Source organism: Danio aesculapii, chromosome 6, assembly GCF_903798145.1.
Source record: "Danio aesculapii chromosome 6, fDanAes4.1, whole genome shotgun sequence".
NCBI classification, from domain to species: domain Eukaryota; kingdom Metazoa; phylum Chordata; class Actinopteri; order Cypriniformes; family Danionidae; genus Danio; species Danio aesculapii.
In genome coordinates, this window is record NC_079440.1 from 62,426,352 (window position 1) to 62,450,662 (window position 24,311).

At 39.2% G+C, this 24,311-nt stretch overlaps 1 protein-coding gene across 1 annotated transcript in view; it reads left to right on the forward strand.

Moving 5' to 3' along the window:
* shmt2 (serine hydroxymethyltransferase 2 (mitochondrial)) overlaps nt 1–23,902 on the forward strand; it is a 53,508-nt gene extending 29,606 nt beyond the window's left edge. The window contains exons 6-12 of the mRNA XM_056460686.1: nt 218–340; nt 4,585–4,724; nt 6,479–6,641; nt 12,374–12,473; nt 16,541–16,696; nt 18,870–18,977; nt 21,048–23,902. Coding sequence (XP_056316661.1) covers nt 218–340; nt 4,585–4,724; nt 6,479–6,641; nt 12,374–12,473; nt 16,541–16,696; nt 18,870–18,977; nt 21,048–21,175 — 918 coding nt within the window. The 3' untranslated portion in view covers nt 21,176–23,902. The remainder of the gene's footprint in view (nt 1–217; nt 341–4,584; nt 4,725–6,478; nt 6,642–12,373; nt 12,474–16,540; nt 16,697–18,869; nt 18,978–21,047) is intronic.
* Nucleotides 23,903–24,311: the final 409 nt, after the last annotated feature.

The following is a 24,311-nucleotide window of genomic DNA, read 5'->3' on the forward strand; positions in this document are numbered from 1 at the left end:
CTAAATTGACCGTAGTGTATGGGTGTTTCCCACTGATGGGTTGCAGCTGGAAGGGCATCCGCTGTGTAAAACATATAACAAAGTTGGCGGTTCTGCTGTGGCGACTCCAGATGAATAAAGGGACTAAGCTGAAAGGAAAATGAATGAATGAATGTTATTTATTCCTGTACTGCGTGTGTGTGTAATATAAGCATGTGTGTGTGTGTGTCTCTCTCAGCCTAAAACAGGCCTGATCGACTATGATCAGATGGAGCTGACGGCGAAACTCTTCAGACCCAAACTCATCATCGCTGGAACCAGCGCCTACGCCAGACTCATCGACTACTGCCGCATCAAGACGGTACTGGATATCACTCAGAACCTTTCAAGATACTGTCTAGTATTCAGCTTAAAGAGACATTTAAGAGCTTAACTAGGTTAATTTGGTAATTAGGCCAGTCATTGCTTTTAAATAAGGTCTCGCAAGAATGAGTAGTGTAATATTTGTCCGTTTGTAAAGTGTGTGTGTGTGTGTGTGTGTGTGTGTGTGTGACTCCTGCCTGGAGTTAAAGCTGTGCCATCAGATGCATTAATATAGAAACACTATAAACTCTTTCTCTCAGGGTTTATTTTTGCAGTTGTGACTGCTCTTTCTTTATTCACACACACACGCACACACACACACACACACACACACACACACACACACACACACACTCATCTGTCTCTCTGACACATTTGTGTTTAACCGCTCATGCCTGACGCCTCAGAGATGACAAACACATTCACTGTTTCTGCCACTTTTGCTCTCACACAGACACACACACACACACACACACACTCAGACTCATGCATGAATACACACACGCACTCACTCACTCACTCTCTCAGACTCATGCATGAATACACGCACACATATACATATACATACTCAAACGCACCCTCCCTCCCTCTCTCTCTCTCTCTCTCTCTCTCTCTCTCTCTCTTCCTCTCTGTCAGACTCATGCATACACACACACACACTCTTTCAGACTCATGCATGCATACGCACACATGCTGAGACTTATGCATACACACACACACACACACTCGCTCATGTATACATGCACATACATGTGCATACATACACTCTTAAACACACACAGGCATGCACACACACACCCTGAGACTTATGCATACACATACATTCTCACACACACACACACACACACATACACACACACACACACACACTTATATGCAAACACCCACTCATGTATATGCACACTCATTTCACACACACACACACACACACACACTCTCTGACTCACAAACACACACATGCATGCATACACACACACCTTCAGACTTATGCATACACACACACGTGTGTATATATATATATGCAAACACTCACTCATGTATACACACACATACATGTGCACACTCCTTTCACACACACACACGTACACTCTCACACTCACAAACACACACATGCATGCACACACACCCCTGAGACTTATGCATACGTACACACAAACACTCTCAGACTCACAAACACACACATACATGCACACACACCCTGAGACTTATGCATACTCACACACGCACACGCACACACACACACACACACACACACACACACACACACACACACACACACACATATATGTATGTATGTATGTATGTATATATGTATATATGTATATATATATATATATATATACAAACACTCAGTCATGTATACGCATACACACACACACACACACACATACATACACTCTTAGACTCACAAACACATGCATGCGCGCACACACACACACACAAACTAACTGTCACATTCACTCAAACACACATATTTACGCACACTTCACACACACACACACACACACACACACACACACACACACACTCAGTCACTCACTGAGCGCTTATGATGACTTCAGTTCATTAGTCCTGAATTTGTTCTGCTCTAAACACTATTGAGTGCCCTACATAGACAGCACGTGAAGGTGTCATCAGCTCTCTGAGGATTAATACATGCTCTTTTTTTGTGTGCCATCTATGTAGGGCACTCGCTAGGGTGTGAACAGAGCTCTGCACAAGCATATTGCCACCACAGAAAACACTAACAGAACACTAGAAGTGGTAATTGTGTCTTCCAAGTGTGAATTTACACATCTGAGGAGTCTGAATTGTGAGATACAAACTGCAATTATACTTTCATTTATTTATATTCCACAGCAGACGAACAGAGATCTGTAAAGAAATCAGGAAAAATCTGAATTGTGCTATGTTTTAATGGCAACTTTGAAAGTTTTTAAGACCAAATATACACTCATTGGCCACTTTATTAGGTACACCTGTCCAACTGCTGGTTAACACACATTTCTAATCAGGCAATCACATGGCAGCAGCTCACTGCATTTAGGCATACAGACATTGTAAAGACGGTCTGCTGCAGGTCAAAGCGAGCATCAGAATGGGGAAGAAAGGGGATTTAAGTGACTTTGAACGTGGCATGGTTGTTGCTGCCAGACGGGCTGCTCTGAGTATTTCAGAAACTGCTGATCTACTGGGATTTTCATGCACAACCATCTCTAGGGTTTACAGAAAATGGTCCGACAAAGAGGAAATATCCAGTGAGCGGCAGTTCTGTGGGCGCAAATGCCTTGTTGATGTCAGAGGAGAATGGCCAGACTGGTTCCAGCTGGCAGAAAGGCAACAGTAACTCAAATAAGCACTCGTTGCAACCGAGGTCTGCAGAAGAGCATCTCTGAACACACGACACGTCCAACCTTGAGGCGGATGGGCTACAGCAGCAGAAGACCACACCGGGTGCCGCTCCTGTCAGCTAAGAACAGGAAACTGAGGCTACAATTCACACAGGCTCACCAAAACTGGACAATAGAAGATTGGAGAAACGTTGCCTGGTCTGATGAGTCTCCATTTCTGCTGACACATTCAGATGCTCGGCTCACAATTTGGCCTCAACAACATGAAAGCATGGATCCATCCTGCCTTGTATCAGCAGTTCAGGCTGGTGGTGGTGGTGTAATGGTGTGGTCTCGGCACACTTTGGGTCCATTAGTACCAATTGAGCATGGTGTCAACGCCACAGCCTACCTGAGTATTGTTGCTGATCATGTCCATCCCTTTATGAGCACAGTGTCTCCATCTTCTGATGGCTACTTCCAGCAGGATAACGCACCATGTCATAAAGCACCAATCATCTCAGACTGGTTTCTTGAACATGACAATGAGTTCACTGTACTCAAATGGCCTCCACAGTCACCAGAGCTCAATCCAATAGAGCACCTTTGGGATGTGGTGGAACGGGAGATTGGCATCATGGATGTGCAGCTGACAAATCTGCAGCAACTGTGTGATGCTATCATGTCAATATGGAGCAAAATCTCTGAGGAATATTTCCAGTAGCTTGTTAGATCTATGTCATGGAGGATTAAGGCAGTTCTGAAGGCAAAAGGCGGTTTAACCCGGTACTAGTGAGGTGTACCTAATAAAGTGGCTGGTGAGTGTATATTTAATAGATATAAAGTCATAATACAGTGAAAAAATTCCAGATTGCAAGATTAAAGGAGTCATGAAATACTTCAATGTTGTTGTTTTTTTATTGTTCTCTGGTGTTCACTTAATAAAGTCATAATTAAAGTCTTAATTCTGAGGAAAAAATTCAGAATAGCATAGTTAAAGTGGTCATGAAAGGCGACACGGTGACTCAGTAGTTTGCACTGTGGCCTCACAGTAAGAAGGTTGCTGGTTTGAGTCCCAGCTGGGTCAGTTGGTGTTTCTGTGAGGAGTTTGCATGTTCTCCCCATGATGGCGTTGAATTCCTAGTGTGTGCAGGTGTTTCCCAGTACTGGGTTGCAACTGGAAGGGTATCGCTGCGCAAAACATATGCTGGAATAGTTGACGGTTCATTCTGCTGTGGCGACCTCTGATAAATAAAGGGACTATGCTGTAGGAGAATGAATTAAGTGGTCATGAAGTACATGTGTATGCGTGTGTGTGTGTGTGTGTGTACACATGTGTTTATATAAATGTATGTGTGTGTGCATGCATTTACATGTGTGAGTGTGTGTTTGTTTTTCCTCCTTTTTGTGCTCCTGGTTTGCAGTGTTTTCTTAAGCTGCCACTGCAGGCTATGAGTGTGTAAATGTGTGTGTGTTTGTGTGTGTGTGTACTTATGTGTGTATTTGTGTGCAAGTGTGTATGTGCTTGTGTGTTTATGTGTATGTGCGAATATGTGTGTGTGTTTTAGTTGCTAGAAATCACTGTGGCCTGATTTCACTGCAAGATAAACACAAGGTCACCAACACACACACACACACACACACACACACACACACATCAGTACAGATTAAGTGCATCAGTGTGCATAAAATTATCAGTGTATAATCAGCTGGAAATTATTTGTACCCTGAAAGCGTGTCGTCATGCTCAGAAGTGTGTTTGCGGTATCTGGGTCTGGTTCCCCGGAGCGTGCGGATCTCATCGGGTCACTCTCTGATAACGGGAACACTTTGATTGGGATGTTTGCTGTCAGCTCTTCATTACTCTTTATTTTTTCATGACTGTTATTGTGTGTTTTCTGCCTCTCTCCAGCTGTGCAGCGAGATCAACGCATACATGCTGGCCGACATGGCGCACATCAGCGGACTGGTGGCGGCTAAAGCCATTCCCTCACCATTCCAGCACGCAGACATCGTCACCACCACCACACACAAATCACTGCGAGGCTCCAGGTACAATCCCATCATGCACCTCTCAGAGATCATGCATACAGGAGTCCGGAACACAAGAAAAACCTATTCTAGCACTGCTAATGTTAGTTACGCTTTTTGAGCATGTAGATCTCAGCATAAATGAGTACATCTATTCATATCAATTTCTCAACAAAACAGCTTTATTAATCATTTATCTCCATTAAAATAAGCCGAAAACTATCATAGAGCTCCATCTGCTGTAAAAACTAGCCTAGAGCACCAATAAAACTAGCCTAAAGCACCGTCTGATGTTAAACTCTAGCCTACAGCACCAATAAAACTAGACTACAGCACCCTCTGCTGTTAAAAAACTAGCCTAGATTGTGGTCTGCTGTTCAACACTAGCCTAGAGCACCAATAAAACTAGCCTAGAGTGCCATCTGCCATTAAAAACTAGCCTAGAGCACCAGTAAAACTAACCTAGAGCGCCATCTCCTGTTAAACACTTGCCTAGAGCACCAATAAAACTAGCCTAGAGCACCAATAAAACTAGCCTAGAGCGCACCGTCTGCGGTTAAAAACTAGCCTAGAACACTAATGAAACTAGCCTAGAGCACCGTTTGCTGTTAAACTCTAGCTTACAGCTCCAATAAAACTAGACTACAGCACCCTCTGCTGTTAAAAAACTAGCCTAGAGCACCGTCTGCTGTTATAAACTAGCCTAGAGCACCGTCTGCTGTTATAAACTAGCCTAGAGCACCGTCTGCGGTTATAAACTAGCCCAGAGCACCGTCTGCGGTTATAAACTAGCCTAGAGCGCCATCTGCTGTTAAACACTAGCCTAGAGCACCAATAAAACTAGCCTAGAGCTCTGTCTGTGGTTAAAAACTAGCCTAGAGCACCGTCTGCTGTTAAACACTTGCCTAGAGCTCCGTCTGCGGTTAAAAACTAGCCTAGAGCACCAATAAAACTAGCCAAGAGCTCCGTCTGCGGTTAAAAACTAGCCTAGAGCACCATCTGCTGTTATAAATTAGCCTAGAGCTCCGTCTGCGGTTAAAAACTAGCCTAGAGCACCAATAAAACTAACCTAGAGTGCAGTCTGCTGTTAAAAACTAGCCTAGAGCACTAATAAAACTAGCCTAGAGCTCCGTCTGTAGTTAAAAACCAGCCTAGAGCGCCGTCTGTGGTTAAAAACTAGCCTAGAGCGCCGTCTGCTGTTTAACACTTGCCTAGAGCACCAATAAAACTAGTCTAGAGTGCCATCTGCTGTTAAACACTAGCCTAGAGCACCAATAAAACTAGCCTAGAGCACCGTCCACCATTAAACACTAGTCTAGAGCACCAATAAATCTAGCCTAGAGCGCCATTTGCTGTTAAACACTAGCCTAGAGCATCAATAAAACTTGCCTAGAGCACCAATAAAACTAGCGTAGAGCGCCATCTGCTGTTAAACACTAGTCTAGAGTGCTGTCTGCTGTTAAACACTAGTCTAGAGCACCAATAAAACAAGCCTAGAACGCTGTCTGCTGTTAAACACTAGTCTAGAGCACCAATAAAACTAGCCTAGAGCACTGTTTGCTGTTATAAACTAGCCTAGAGCACCGTCTGCTGTTATAAACCAGCTCAGAATCGATTGATGAGTGATCAGTGATGCATTTTGAAAGTCTCAGATTTGATGCAGTATAAATGTTTCTCTTGTTTTTTTTCTAGTTGTATGTGTGCATAATGTAGACTGTATTAATTTTACATGCGTTAACTGTTGCACCCCTCTTCTTGTGTGACTCCTCTCTCAGGGCGGGGCTTATCTTCTACCGTAAGGGTGTGCGATCGGTGGATAAGAAGGGCAAAGAGATCATGTATGATCTGGAGGAGAAGGTCAACTTCTCTGTGTTCCCTTCGCTTCAGGGCGGCCCACACAATCACGCCATCGCCGGCGTCGCTGTGGCCCTCAAACAGGTAAAAATTCACTTTAACCCTTTCATGCACACCATCACACCACTGTTTATTATTGTACATTCAGAACTAGGGTTGGGTATCGTTTGGGGTTATTTCGATACCGGTGTTAAATCGATACTTTTTAAACGGTAACGATACGTTTGAGCCACAAAATTATGGTGGATGATGCTAGAAAAAACTTTTATTTGACAAAATCTTTTAAAAAATAATCGTATTAGAACAATATAATTTAAGTTTAAAGTAAACATCAATTCATATTTTATATATTTGAAATACATTAATATTTTTGACTGTGATTATTTGTTGGTTAGCATGAATTTAAGATTTGCACAATGAAATTACATTAGCTTACTGCTAACCTGTGGAAAGGCTGTCATCAAAATACTGAACTCCTTTTGTCTAGGGTTGGGGCTTGTGACTATGTTTACATGGTTATCAGTGATCTAATAATTTGCCTTAATCTGAATAAGACAATAATATGATCAAGGTGTTTGCATGAGGGGGGGGGGGGGGGGGGTATATAACTAGTAAAATGCACTGACTGTCACCATGGGGAAGATAAAAAAAGGAGATATTAGAAAATGAGTTGGTTAAACTATTATGTTTAAACATGTGTTATAAATAAATCATGTGTTGAAGACGGAAATCAAAAATGAATGAAGGCAAAACTGAACGAGTTAAATATGACTTAGCGTGACTGAAACTATGATCAATGTGTTACATCTGTTGGTACTTGTCGACTGTTTGTAAATTCAATACTGCATTTCCTAACGTAAAACTCTGTACACTAGATTTCAGATTAATAATGGTCTCTGCATAGCCGAGGACGTCCTATATTAAAAGTGTTAAAATCACTATTACCTGTGTCAATTTGGGCGTCAACCTCTGACGAATGCGGGGAACCAGGCTAATGCGCGCAGCACCGTCACTGACAGAGATAGCAAGTGCACGCGGGAGCGAGTACCTGAGAGACAGAGAGAGGCCTCAGTCATATCTCTGCATCTGCCACCAATGGCTGATCTCGCTTGGCCGTGGTGTTTTGACATGAAAATACGCATCCAAATTTAGGGGGGCCAGAGGGGGGCCAAGCTTGTTGACATGGGGACTGGTGGAAGAGTGCTCTTATAATGGAAATTGAGACCGAACGTTAAATAGAAAGAAAAAAACCTCTACATTTCGGGATGCAAATGTGTCATTAAGTTTGACGTGTTTCCCCCTTACACGCAAGTTTTGTAAAGCATCTGCTTCACAATGCTGTGTCACAATCCTTGCTTGTAAAATACGCTCTAGAATGCTTAGTTTGAGCAAATTTGATGAATGTGATCATGAGTGTTGATCTGAAGAGAGTCGCTCTCTCGCTCACCGAAAACCAGGCTGAATGCGCTGTACTACGTGCGTCCGTTCCCTAAGCAACAATAACAATTGCCTGACATCCCCTGTCCTTATTCCTCAAAGTTGTTTAGGATTAAATGTTTAGAGAGGTTGTGACACAACGCCTATGTGTGCCTTTTATGCACTCCTTGATGCTTCTTACGTCCTTGTCGCAGCACCAGTGGCACCGAAATTCATATGCTGTTTTGATCTGGTACATACCGGTTACAAAGGTACCAGTGCTATAATGGCACCGGGTTTCAGTACCCAACCCTATTCAGAACACACATCAAGTGAAAATCACAAACGGACTCTCTTCACATTTGCATGTTTCTAAGCAGCAGAAGTGGTCATAGTTGGTAAACTCCGAGTACAACACAGCATTATTTACAATCCTATTAGCTGAAATAAAGACAGAAAAACTCCAGGATGGTGTTATCAAGACTTTCAGAAGAAGGAAAACAATAGTGTCAGACTGATAACAGCAGCCAGAGGAGAGACTAATGTCAGTGTGCAACCCCAAGATTCCAGATGGGATTATGTGGCAGATTCTGATTAGCAGATCACCATTTGTTTCAGTGCATATAAGTAAGAGTTGCTGTGCTAGCTTCCTGAGGACGGTGTGGCTATTTGGACATCCTCATGTCAAGACCTGCCATCTCTTTGACTCGTTAACCTTATGGTTTTGTTTTACATTACTTATATGTAGCTGTTATATCTTAAGTTCTTATCTTCGTTATTCATCCCTAGACATTAGTTTGTCTTGCTGGATTGTTGTTCTATTAGTTTAATTTACAAGTAATAATTTGCATTCAGATTATGTTGTTGTTTGAACTCTCTATTTTGTTGTGACTCAAACGAGCAGGTCGTAACAGTCAGATTTACTGTCCTGCTCCCATACACACTGCATTACACACACCTCACACACGTGTTCAATTTGTTTTTGTTTTGTTTTTGTTTGTAATTTGATGCAAGTTTGATATAATATATAGAGAAATACATATAAATGTCCATTCATTCATTGTCCTTCGGCTTAGTTCTTTTATTCATCAGGGGTAGCCACAGCGGAATGAACCACCAACTATTCCAGCATATGTTTTATGCTGTGGATGCCCAGCACTGGGAAACACCCACACACACTCATTCTCACGCACACACACACACACACACACACACTCAGGAAACCCGGAGGACACCCACGCCAACACGAGGAGAACATGCAAACTCCACACAGAAACACCAACTGACCCAGGTGGGACTCGAACCAGCAACCTTCTTGCTGTGAGGGGATGGTGCTAACCAATGAGCCACCATGCCACCCATAAATGTTCATATGTTTTTAAAAAATCTAACTTTCAAGGATTTAATATTCGGAGGAGCGTTAAAGGTCTTGTGGAAAGGCAGAAGCGACGACCTGCAAGATTTGGATGCTTATATTAGTTTTATATCTTCTAAATGCACGTTTTGTTGTGTTGAAGCCAACTAGATTTCAAGCACAACATCTAAAAACCTTATTTTAATTTCATGAGTGCTTTAAAGGGGACCAATACTGCTCCAAGATGTAAAATAGAGGTGCTCAATCCTGTTCCTGGAGATCTACCTTCCTGCAGAATTGAGCTCCAACCCTAATCAAATACAACTAAAGCTGCGGTCACACTTCCCATAGACTTCCATTCATACGCACGTGAATGCGTCAGACCGGAAACACAAGGTCATGCTTCAAGTTTCACATGTTGCTGCGGTGCAAAGTTCAAGCTTGGTGAACTCTGACCTGCGAAATCCCATCACTTGATTGCGTGAAACCAATCGAGGATCAAAACAGGACCTCTCTGGACAGAAATTTAAAACATGGAGCAATCATTGGCTTTTTAAAAAGTCTAATCATCTTGTTTAATCCCGCCCCTTTTCGCAGCGGCGTACGACAGAATTTCGCACACACAAACTCTCGTCTGACTGCAGCTTCAACCAACTTGTAGAAGCACTTGGTAATTAAAATCAGGTGTGTTTGATCAAGGCTGCAGCTGAACTCTGCAGGACGGTAGATCTCCAGGAACAGGCTTGGGCACCCATGATGTAAAATGCGTCTGTGATGTTTCTAGAGCAAACATGACCAAACTTTAACCTATAAAGGGCCAAAAAGCAAACTTGATTGAGTATTGTGGGCCAAATATGTATACTAAACCTGTATATATTAAATTTGCCATGAGTAATTTCCTAACTAATATTAAAAATAACTAGAAAATATTGCTTTAAATCGTATTAACTAATGCAGTACTGTTTGTAACAGTTACTAACTTAAAGGTTCACGAAACCCTTGAGTACTTTCTTTAAGATTTTAACAGATTTGTGTGTTGAGCACAATGTTAGCAGCTGTCAGCTTTAATTGTAGGGAAAACTGGATCATTTTGAGCTTTTGTCTGCTAATTACATCTTCCGGGTTTAAAGTGATTTTTGCTGCAGGATCAAAATCAGTGATGTAGCGCAAAACTGCAAGTGGAGTGATGATGCGTCGGTTTCTCATTATTATTCATAGCGGAGTTTTCTTATCCAATGAGAAGAGCCTGCTTCTTAATTATTCATGACTGCGCATGCTTTCCAAAGGCAAGGCAGACCTGCCAGTGCCAAGCTGTGAGACCCTATGTTAATGACTGGGGGAGATGGTGTCCACGCACCCACTCAGTATTTAGCCGTTCATGAATGGTTGTATGTGTTTGTTTCTATGATCCACTGGGTTTGTTGGATGTTTTTCCCCGTGATCCTGTCAGGGCCGATACATCAAAGCTGTATGTGTATGTGTGCAGCAAGCATTTTTGTCAGGAGAGCAGTACGAGAATTGGAGAATGGCAGACTTTGTCTTTTATCAGTTGAGTTTGTTCACATTTAGACACATCGCCGTGCTGCTTTGTTCAACTAAATCCTCCAGATTACCAGCAGGGTTAATGGTTAAATAGGCAGGGCAAGAAGACCTGCTGCACTGAGTCTGCATTCAGACCCGGGGATTGAGGCAGAAGTCCTCCTCATTTATAGTGTTTATATAAACACGATTGTCTTTATAATGATAGAAACGGTGGTTGTGTATATGAAATTACGAGTAACAAATGTAGCAGGGCATTAAATTACTGTTTATTTTAACTTCATTTTCTTTTCGGCTTAGTCCCTTTATTAATCCGGGGTCGCCACAGTGGAATGAACCACCAACTTATCCAGCACGTTTTTACACAGCGGATGCCCTTCCAGCTGCAACCCATCTCTGGGAAACATCCATACACACTCATTCACACTCATACACTATGGACAATTTAGCCTGCCCAATTCACCTGTAACACATGTGTTTGGACTGTGGAGTAAAACAGGAGCACCCGGAGGAAATCCACCTGAACACAGGGAGAACATGCAAACTCCACACAGAAACGCCAACTGACCCAGCCAAGGCTCGAACCAGCGACCTTCTTGCTGTGAGGTGGCAGCACTCCCTACTGCGCCACTGCGTCTGTGAATTTTAACATCGTAAACTCTAAAATCATGCGTCTCCTCACGGTTTGCCTCATTTTGTGAGCCGACTGACAACAGTTGTTCGCTCCTCTCCTTCTCCCCTGCTCTGCTGGCCAAGCTCACTCCTGCCTCAGCTCGCAGAGCTCCACAACCATTATGATGCATTTTTTTAATAATCTGAGGTAGACTTGAATCGGAAGTGGGGGGTTTCATGTCCCTTTAATAACTAATCCCATTTATAATACAATCGAGTTCGAAATGAAAAACACTAGTCGAGCTGCTCCTGCCTTTACCCTGATTTGCTGGCAGATATCTTCTGCAATGTCCTCTATCTGTCAAGTGACAATATTTACTTTTTAAAAGGCTGATTCATTTACAACATTTAATTGAATCGTTTAATTTCAGTTGTAGCTCAGCAATAAAACATAAACAAAACGCTACGTTCATTTCTAAATGTTGATCTCTGTCAAAGGAATTAGTCCTGACCACCTCCCCATCATGCTCTCTCTCTTTTCAGATGGGAATGGGGGCCAAATCAAAGGTTACCATGGGCCAACTTTGACCTGCAGGCCTTTCTTTGTGCAGAAATCAGTCATTAGAACTATTGTGTTTAGAAATATGCTGAACAATATGTGCCGAAATCTTCTTTCCGTTAGACAAAAATTGTGTAAAATATATACAGGAGGGCTAATAATTCAGACTTCAACTGTACCGGCAGCAGGGTTAACATCCATATGCAGGATCATGGTTGAGTCCTTGAGCTGAAACATCTCGGATTCTCTCTGATCGTCTGCTGAACACCGGCTCCTGCACTGGGAGCTCGTTTGTGTTTTTTGATAATTAATGATTGTTCTCTTGTGTTCCTCCAGGCCACGTCGCCCATGTTTCAAGAGTACATCGCTCAGGTTCTGAAGAACTCCAAGGCCATGGCGGCAGCGCTGCTGGACAAGGGATACACACTCGTCTCTGGTGGGTTTCACATATACACACACATGCGGTTAAAGTCTAAATACTCTTTATATTTTCGCCAGTCTCTGTTTATCAGAGAGCAGATTTCTCCAGCACATCTCTAATCATAATAGTGTTAATAACTCATCTCTAATAACTGATTTATTTTCTCTTTGTCATGATGACAGTAAATAATATTAGACTAGATATCCTTAAAGACACTAGTATTCAGCTTAAAGTGATATTTAAAGGCTTAACTAGGGTAATTAGGGTAAGGTTAGGGTAATTAGGCAAGTCATTGTATAACAGTGGTTTGTTCTGTAGACTATCCAAAACTAATATTGCTGAAGGGGGCTAATAATATTGACCTTAAAACTATTAAAAACTGCTTTTGTTCTAGCCGAAATAAAACAAATAAGACTTTCTCCAGAAGAACAAATATTAGAGGAAATACTGTGAAAAATTCCTGAACCAGCATTTGGGAAATATATAAAAATGAAAAAGGTTTAACTGTACATACAAACACAAAGTGCATTCACTGGAGATGCAAAATGAAGGTGGAAAGTCTAAGAAATTGAACAGGCCTGTAAAAGTCTTTGATTGTCTGTCAATTTAAGGCTGAAACAAGGTTTTTGTAAAATACACATTGCATGTATTGTATTAGATCAACTTTTATTATTGTGTATATATCATCTTTTGTACACTGTTTGGACAGAACTGTGTGTAGTATAGCGTGTCCACGGTCATACTGAAGTGATATAAACACAACAAGTCTCTCTTTTTATTTTAATTTCCTAGTGTTAAAATAGGATCCAAATTCCTCCCATTTTGAGGCTGACTGCAACGTGATGTAGGAGTGCGGTTACCCCGCCCACCGAATTGATTGACAGGTGCCATGTCTCCATAATAACATGACATGTCCACAGAACATTTTTGAAAAAGAAACGGAGATGTTCCAACTGCACCTCAATTATTAATTTGATAACATTTTAATAGCATTAGCATGTTTCTAATAAAGAGAGTATAATCACCATGGACACATGATGTCGTGTGTGTGGACTGGAGAGAGCATTTGTGTGTGACTCAGCATTTCAGAAAGGCTTGAATAAACTCCACCACAAGCACATGCAGAAAACTTACCTGGCATTTTTGACTAATGAGCTGTATTTCAGCTTCATCCGAGTCTGTCTCTGTCACTGACTGCTGTTTATTTGATGGATCGCAGGAGATTCAGACATGCACGTGGGAGCGGTGGGTGGGAAGAAGCAGCTCATTTGCATTTAAAGCCACAGACTACAAAAACAGCTCCACTGTACTCAGACACCAAAATGGGCAGATTCTGGAGGCTATAATAGATTATCTGATGCGGATTTTGAGCTGAAACTTTACAGACACATTCTGGAGACACCAAAGGCTGATCTTACATCTTGCAAAAGGGGTAAAATAGGCACATACATTGTTTTTATTACGTTTTTTCACTGCAGCTGCAATCTGACATGCGTCTTCTTTAAAATTAGACCAAGCTTTAATCCGAGCAGCAAAACAAGATTGACTCTCATTTAAGTTGTAAAAACAGTTGTTCAAAAAGCGGAGCGACAATTAAACGTTTAATGCAGATGAGTTCATTTATTCTGCCTTTCCTCTGCTTTAATAATAGTGTCAGATGTTTGTTATTCATCCTCAGATGTTAAAAACTTCTTCCTCTTCTGCTAATTTCCTCATTACGAGCAGCAGAAACTCTCTCTCATGTCCGTTTTCAGGTGAATCCTGATCCGTTTATTGAGGGAAAACTCCAGCAGAAGCGCTCTCAGAGATTTCATCACACTCAAGCCGGTTTAATGATGTTTTTGTGCTGTGGATATAATTGTTGTTGCGTGTAATTATTGGTTTTCTGCACGCGGCGTGTGTGAAATGGAGCTGCGGTTTGGTGTTAGCGCTGCAGGATTGACATATGCAGCACTAATTGAATGGCCGCCTGCCGGATCTGCACATGGCCTGTGTGTGTGTGTGTGTGTGTTCTGTTCTCATCCATGCTGAAGCTGCAGATCTGCTTTATCAGTCACTTTTACCTGCTTTAAGAGTGGATGATTCCTCACTGACAACTTGGAGATGGCAAAAACACACTCTCTTCACTTTAACTCACCTGCAAATTAGTGCTAAGGTTATTTAACCCTTTAATTGTTGCTCCAATTTTTGAACACAGACTTGAGAGTGACTTTTTAAACTTAAATCAAGTGTAAATCTTCAATGCTTTGGTGCAGAGATTTAAGCTTGGTCTCATTTTAAAGGAGAAAGATGTCAGATTGTAGCTGAAATTTAAAAAAAAAAAGTAAAAAAAGGTTATGTGATGTGCATTTATTTTTATGTAAATAAAACATTAGATTTATATATATATATAGATAGATAGATAGATAGATAGATAGATAGATAGAGATATATATCTATATAAATATATATATATATAGATATGTATTTTACAAAACCTATTTTAGCAAAAAATTGACAAAATCAAAGCTATTTGTCATATGGGAGGGAGGGACTCAAAGGTAGAGAAAAATGGGTTTTTAATTATAATAAAATAAATTTAAAGACAAAACAAACAACACCAAAGGGGAAAACATTTACAAAACAAATAAACAAACAAACAAAATGTTTAATATTAGCAGAAATAATTAACAAACAGACAGGTGAACAGGATAAACTAATAATGGTGGGACTAGACAACAGGAGAGCACATGAAACAAACAAACAACACAAGCCATGTGCTCACATAAAACGCGACAAGAATACGCAGTATGGAACAAAATCAGTGCCAAAAGTATTGATATAAAAAGCGTGTCGAATAGCACTAACAGAAAAACACATTGAATTAACGAGTGCTTGCATTTTAATGCCTTGAAGTGCCGGGTTTGTAATTTTAGGTCCTGAAATTTAACAAAGCTGTTTATGTAAGCTTTGCATATTTCAATTTAAAATACATTTTCTTATTTAAATTCAGTACTTCGTATTCAACTTCCAGATTTCACTTACAAAATATTCAGTACTGTTTTAAAATACCATGGTTAATATTCAAAATGTACTTATGTAAATTCAGTGGTGTAAATTGGACTGTTAAAATTCAACATTACATACGGAAACTGCAGGAAAATCAATAGACCGCATGCTTCATCCCAGCGCCAACCGAAATCGAAACCAACTAGACTGAGACACTGAGAATGAAACACCACACTGCAGACAGAACAAACACAAACACCAGGACGAGAGCACACGTCGCAAACACACCCAGACCTTGTGCGCCCGCATCAAGCAGGAGCACACACGGCCCAAGCGCAGTCAAGACGATGCTCATACAAAAGACACACAATGACAAAAAAGGAGTACTCGAGCCGAGCACAACATACAAGACATGACGGGACTAGTGTCTGAACTCTGCCACCGAAACAGGAATTAACAAGACCAGATTGGCAAAATCCTGATAATAATATATATCTGAATAAATTATATTCCAAATTTGAAGTTGATATCTCAAAAAGTTCCTCAAAAAAGGACCTTTCAGTATAAGATTTTATTTGGCTGCAGTACCAGACTCAAGTTCTAAAGTAGTATGAGCAGTTTGATGGTGTTTGGTTTGAATTTTGCCTCTAAAAACATTTAAAAATATGCAAATTGCTGCAAAATGTGTCAGTCTATAGACTCCTGTTCATTTGTGCTTCATCTAAAACTCCACATCTATAATCCTTAGTCTATGCTGACATTATCTTCAGCAGCTCAAACACTCTAATGACTAATGGACAGACGGCTGCTTCTCACTCAGGGCTGCTGTTTATGCTAATGAGGGAGAAATGATAGGCACTAGTGGGTGGGGCTTTCCCCCTCTGATGACACGTACAAAAGGAGAATGTCAATCAAAGTGTTTCATTCATCAATAATGTCAATATTTAGTGTTTCATTGAGTACCGCGCACACACACACACACACACACACACACACACACACACACACACACGCACACACACACAAACCACTGGGTTTAAACCCCTTATAAATGTGATTTTTGCGTAATAAATGCTTTCTGCCTTCTTCATCAGGTGGAACTGATAATCATCTGGTGCTGGTGGATCTGCGGCCGCAGGGGATGGATGGAGCACGTGCAGAGCGAGTGCTGGAGCTGGTGTCCATCACAGCCAACAAGAACACCTGCCCTGGAGACAAGAGCGCACTCACACCAGGAGGACTGAGACTGGGTCAGACACACACACACACACACACACACACACACACCTATACGATTGAGTCCCCGTTTCAACTAAAACGTCTTCGTTTTAAAATGGCGTTTTAAAATGAAAATGGTCCACATCCACACTGGATTTTCACCCAGCGTATCTGAACAACTCTCAGTCCACACTACACCATTGAAAACGCACATCACATGTCCACACACACTCTGGCAGCACTGCAGCATATGCAGGCTGGGCGATTAATCTAAAAATCGAAATCGACATACAGAACCTAGAATCAATCTAATTTTCCCAGGTTGATTTTATCGATCATTTTCCATACTGTGTGTGGAGTCACATGACCCCGCTCTGTTAAGGCTGATTTATACTGATTTATAGCGAGAGCACGCGTATGGTCCAACACAGCCTTTGCGTGGTCTCATACCCAGAGGTGGTTAGAGTATCCAAAATCCATACTCAAGTAAAAATACAAATACTTGTGGAAATTTTTACTCAAGTTAAAGTAACAATCTTATAAGTTACTTGAGTAAGAGTTAAAAAGTATCTGATGAAAAAGTATCTGATGAGTATCTGATTAAAAAATTACTCAAGTAAATAGTTACTAGTTACTTTTCATTTTATATATATATATATATATATATATATATATATATATAAAATATTATCATCAATAACGTGACTTGTTTAGCACAAAAGTTTATAACATAAAAAACGAAATCTTCCCTATGAAATGTTCTGCATTTGTGCTTGGTTTTTGCTCGTTATTACACCCGTTGACAGCGCTAAGTCGGCTTAGTCCCTTTATTCATCTGGGGTGGCCACAGGGGAATGAACTGCCAACTTATTCAGTGGATGTTTTACACAGCGGATACCCTTCCAACTGCAACCCAGTACTGGGAAACACCCATTGACATTCAGACACCTGTACTGCATGTCTTTGGACTGTGGGGGAAATTGGAGCACCAGGAGGAAACCCACCTGAACACAGGGATGCCAACTGACCCAGCCGGGTCTCAAACCAGCAGCCTTCTTGCTGTGACGCGACTGTGCTACCAACTGCACCACTGTCAACCATCTTACAACCAACAGATAAACAAACTAAGTTTTCAGTCGTCACATCGCGCATTTGCGAATTATTTAAATATCAACGTTCCTGTTCAACACAAAAATGTTTGTCCAGAAAACTCCAGTTAAACATGTAGAAAAACATGTAGAAAACTCCAGAAAACATGTAGACATAACATTTTAGCAAATATTGTTGACATATATTTTTATGTAGATCAATAGTTATTCACAATTCTTAATATATATGACAGAAAAAGTACAGTGTGCTGAACAAATGATGATTTTTATGTTTTACAGTGCAGTTAAAAGATGCACAGCTGCATTCTGAACAAGTTGCAATCGAGAAAGAAGACTGACTTACCCCAAAATAAAGGGCATTGCAGTAGTCCAAGCGGGAGGTTATAAAAGCATGGATTACTGTTTCAAAAGAGCAAAAGAAAGGGTATGGTTCGTATTTTCAATGAGAACGAAAGGAGGCAGTGATGTTCTAGGCTCCGTTTTGTTATAAATATCCATACAGTGAAGATGGCGCATGTGTATATATATATGGAGCTACACGATGCCTCAACAGTTTTAGTGTCTGTAAAGTTAATATCAAAAATAATTTACAGTTCCTTATACAGTATCATGTTTTGATTGTAAAGATAGTGAAACAGCGTAGCCAGGGTGATGTAAATAAGCTTATAAAGTACACTGTTCCCTTTGAAGATTTACCAAACTTGCGAAGTCTAACCTTAAAGAAAGGGTGCAGGATTGAACTTCATATTTCCCTCTTAATATTGAGGAAAAAGCCCCAATCAGATGGTGAATGTCTGCAGATGTCTCCATTTTCCCTTATCCACACTGACACGGAGCAGCAGCGTTTTAAAAACAAAATTTCCTCTTCTGTTTTTCCAAAATGCTCCATTTTCAGGGCTGGAAAACTCCGGTGTAGTGTGGACGGAAGGAGAAACTGCAGCACAACTTATAGTCTTTAAAACTACATTGATTGAGTGTAAACGGGGCCAGAGTCTCAATCACAGACACACAATAATACGGCTGTGTTCTCCAGGTGCCCTGACTCTGATCACACACACACGCACGCACGCACTCACTCACTCCATGTGTTCTGCAGGTACTCCAGCTCTGACCTCTCGGCAGCTGAAGGAGTGTGACTTCCAAAAGGTCGTGGAGTTCATCCATCAGGGCATCCAGATCGGGCAGGACGTCAAGAAGAAGACCAGTGAGTCAAAGATCTGCTGTGTGTGTGTGTGCGTGTGTGCGTGTATGTGTGTGAAAAATAAAATACTTGCACTGAAATATGAACAGATTTGGCAACAATCATGAATATTTTTGATCAGTAATGATGATTTGATCAGTAATGATGCTGAAAATTCAGCTTTGCATCAGAGAAATAGATTTCACATTACTAGATGGTAAATAAAATATAGATTGAGATATAATAGATTATAATATTGATTATAGATATTTACTAGATATTGAAAATTACATTTTGAATAGTGATATTTCAGTGTTTTATGAGTATACAGAAGCACAATTACACAACAAAATTAGAGTTATACAAGTGTTTTATAAATGTATATAAGCACAGTTAGATATATAGATAGATACATAAACACAATTAATGCTTTATGAGTGTTTTATAAGCATACATAAGCATAATTATATATACATATAGAAAGAAACAGAAACACAATTAAACCACACAATTGGTGTTACATGAGTGTTTTTAACCATGCATAAGCACAGTTAGGTATATAGATCCTGGTTTTATAAGGATACATAACCACAATTAGATATATAGATAGATACATAAGCACAATTAGACAACATAATTGGTGCTATATGAGTGTTTAAAAGCAGACATTAGATATATAGATAGATACATAAACACAATTAATGTTTGAGGGTTTAAAAGCATACGTAAGCACAATTAGATATATAGATGGATAAATAAACACAATTAGACTACACAATTGGTGTTTTATGAGTGTTTAAAAGCATACCTAAGCTCAATTAGACAACAGTGTTTTATGAGTGTGAAGTGCAGCTTTAATGCTTGAATATGAATGTTTAAAAGCATACATAAGGACAATTAGATATATATATAGATACATAAGCACAATTAGACTACACAATTAATATTTTATGAGTGTTTAAAAGCATACATAAGCACAGTTAGATGTATAGATAGATACATAAACACAATTAGACAACACATTTGGTGTTATATGAGTGTTTAAAAGCATACATAAGCACAATTAGATCTATAGATAGATACGTAAACACAATTAGACCACACATTTGGTGTTATATGAGTGTTTAAAAGCATACATAAGGACAATTAGATATATAGATAGATTCATAAGCACAATTAGACAACACAATTAATATTTTATGAGTGTTTAAAAGCATACATAAGGACAATTAGATATATAGATAGATTCATAAGCACAATTAGACAACACAATTAATATTTTATGAGTGTTTAAAAGCATACATAAGGACAATTAGATGTATAGATAAATACATAAGCACAATTAGACAACACAATTAATGTTATATGAGTGTTTAAAAGCATGCATAAGCACAATTGGATGGATGGATAGATAAACACAATTAAACAACACAATGTTTTATGAGTGTTTAAAAGCATTCACAAGGACAACTAGCTGTATAGCTAGATAGATACGTAAGCACAATTAGACAACACAATTAATGTTTGAGTGTTTAAAAGCATACATAAGCACAATTAGATGTATAGATAGATACATAAACACAATTAGACAACACAATTCATGTTTTATGAGTGTTTAAAAGCATACATAAGGATAGATAGATAGATAGATAGATAGATAGATAGATAGATAGATAGATAGATAGATAGATAGATAGATAGATAGATAGATAGATAAACACAATTAGACAACACAATTAATGTTTTATGAGTGTTTATAAGCATACATAAGCTCAATTAGACATATAGATAGATACGTAAGCACAATTAGACAACACATTTGGTGTTATATGAGTGTTTAAAAGCATACATAAGGATGGATAGATAGATAGATAGATAGATAGATAGATAGATAGATAGATAGATAGATAGATAGATAGATACAATTAGACTACACAATTGGTGTTATATGAGTGTTTAAAAGCATACATAAGTTTAATTAGACAACAGTGTTTTATGAGTGTGAAGTGCAGCTTTAATGCTTTTCATTTTGTTCTGCATCATTCTGTTTTGCTTAGCATCTGTTATTCTCTTTTTCGTTTATTCTTTCTTCAGAAAAGCTCTCGGATTTCAAGAGTTTCCTTCTGGAAGATGCGGAGACGGTTTCTCGCATCGCGGATCTGCGCAGTCGTGTGGAGGCGTTCGCGCGTCCCTTCCCCATGCCTGGATTCCACGACCATTAAATGAAAAATTCAGGGATTATTTTTCTTTCTTTTTTTGACCTTCAGATCAATCACCACGTTATTAATCATTCACTGACTCTAAAAGTCTTAAGATGACCAGTAGTGTGTGTAGGTGCTCTGCAAAACTATGGTATTACTTAAAGTTTGTGTCTTGTTTCTAGTCCAAATATGTAATAATTCCTAAATCAGGAAGCATTTTCTACACAAGCAATACTTATAGTGTTGTTTTCAGAAATAATGAGTCAAAATGAAGTGAGTATTTCCTTAAAACAAACTAAATAATATGAGAAAGGTGTAAGCAAAATAATTTTATTTTCAATTTGAGGTAAGATCATTTATTTTGCTCTGTTGGCAGATTATTTATCTTGTTTTAAAGAAAAACTCACTTCATTTTGACTCATTATTTCTGAAAACAAGACAATACTATGTGCTTGTCTGGAAAATGCTTCTTGATTTAACTATTTTCAGATATTTGCGCTAGAAACGCGACAAACACTCTAAGTTGGAACAGTATTTTGTGCAGTGTATTGACATGAACCAGTGAAAACAGACAGTATTTGACAGTAACTTTGGTTTGCATTCAGACGTCAGTGTTGTGGATGGTTTATATATGTCTGTGATGGTGTTCAGGACACTACTAACAACTTTATCTTGCATATCAAGTAATGAACAAATATATTTAACAAACTAATGATGATTAGAGGAAAAGCTTACCAAAAACTGAGAGTTACCCCATAATTTAACTAACTGGCCCTCAATACATTTACCCTCAGTGTATAAGACTTTCTTCTTTCAGACAAACACAGTCGGAGGAGGTTTACATTTTATTTGGACTTTACCATGCTGTATAATGGTGTTGGATAGAGACTTTTATTTTGAAGCATATAATTATGATATTAAACTAACCCACATGTGCATCTGCGTACCAAACCGAACCGTACCGTACCACTAATATTAAACAAACATTTTGTGGTTAAATTATGGGGTAATTCTCATTTTTTTGGTGAGCTATTCCTCTTATCATCATTAGTTTGTTAAATCCATTTGCTCATCACTCGATCTGGAAGATAAAGATGTTAGTACCATAACGAACACCATCACAGATGTATATAAACCATCCACAACACTGACGTCTGAATGAAAAACCCAACATACTGTCAAATACTGTCTGTTTTCACTCGTTCAGCTCAATATACTCCACAAAATACTGCTCTAACTTTGAGTTTTCATCTTGTTTCTAGTGCAAATATCTAATAAGTTTTAAATCAAGAAGCATTTTCTACACTTATTAGATATTTGCACTAGAAACAAGATGAAAACTTAAAGTTAGAGCAGTATTTTGTGGAGTATATTGAGCTGAACGAGTGAAAACAGACAGTATTTGACAGTATGTTGGGTTTTTCATTCAGACATCAGTGTTGTGGATGGTTTATATACATCTGTGATGGTGTTCGTTATGCTACTAACATCTTTATCTTCCAGATCAAGTGATGAACAAACATATTTAACACACTAATGATGATTAGAGGAATAGCTCACCAAAAAAATGAGAATTACCCAACAATTTAACCTCAATACACTTATCCTCAGTGACCTCAAGACTTTCTTCTTTCAGACAAACACAGTCAGAGGAGGTTTACATTTTATTTGGACTTTACCATGCTGTATAATGGTGTTGGATAGAGACTTTTATTTTGAAGCACATAATTATGTTATAAAACTAACCCACATGTGCATCTAGAGGTTACACTGCACAAAATGCTTGACTTGTGTAGAGTTTTAATGTTGTTTCTAGTCCAGAAATCTAAATTCGTAGATCAAGAAGCGTTTTCTAGACAAGCACAAAATATAGTCTTGTTTTGAGAAATATTAAGTCAAAATTAAGTGAGTTTTTCCTTTATAACAAGCAAAATAATCTACCAATGGGGTGAGAAAAATAAATAATGTTACAAGGAAAAACTAGATTATTACACTTCCCCCATTATCAGATTATTAAGCTTGTTTTGAGTAAAAACTCACTTCATTTTGACTCATTATTTCTTAAAACAAGACTAGATGTATTGCTTGTCTATTACTAAATGTAAATGTAGCATTGCTATATGTAAATGCTTCTTGATTTCAGAGTTTGTAGATATTTGGAAAGGAAACAAGACAAAGAAAAGCGTGTTTGCAGTGTAATGAAGTCTTATGAAGCAGATCCCTTTATATAACAATAATAAATAAATACTATAATGAATTCTAACAATAAAAAAAATGATAATCATAAATTAAAATCACTGACTGCTGTTGCTGAATGCTTTTGGAAGCCTCAAAAATACACCATGGAAATGATCTATACTGTAATATCATTAAATTAAAGGGTAATTGTCATATTTGGGTGAACTACCCCTTTATTGTTTACATTTCTCCTAAGGAAATCCACAGAGCAGTTCCTATACCTGATCCTCAGCATTTTCACTCTTCATTTTTGATCATCTGATAATTGTAAATGTAGAGTGTAGTGTGTGTGTGAAGATGTGTGCGCTTACTGCATTACGACTGTGAACAAATGCGCCCATATTGATAAACTCTCCTTCACGTCTGCAAACCTCCACATTCATTCTGCTGGATTCTGCCTGACTAAACGGCTTTATATCACAGAAACGATTCTTTTTAAATGGACAGATCTGTACAAATGATTTTCTAAAATCGTCTAATCCAATAAAATCATGTCGTAGAAAAATGCTACTCTTTTCCGTGTGTCTGTGAGTGTGTGTTGTGGGTGGAGATTATCGATCGGCTGTGTTCTGATCGCAGCAGTCGTTCTGGCCCGTCGTCTTCTGCAGAATAATGTGTTTTTGAGTCGGAGGATTATTCGGGAGCGTGCATTTTAAAAACACATCTCAGCGTAATATGACAGGCTGAAAGAGCTGCTGCTTAATCGATGGATTAAAGTGAGTGTGAAAACTCAGAGTTTGTACAAGAAAATCTAAATGACAGGAAGCACTTGAAGAGTTTCATCGTGATGTTTTATTAAATGGGAGCTATTCTGCTCCTTTATACAAGCTGTAAAATGCGTCTCTGATGTGTCTAGAGTGTGTGTGTGTTTCAGGGCCCGTTTACACTAATACGTCTTCGTTTTAAAACAGGGTTTTAG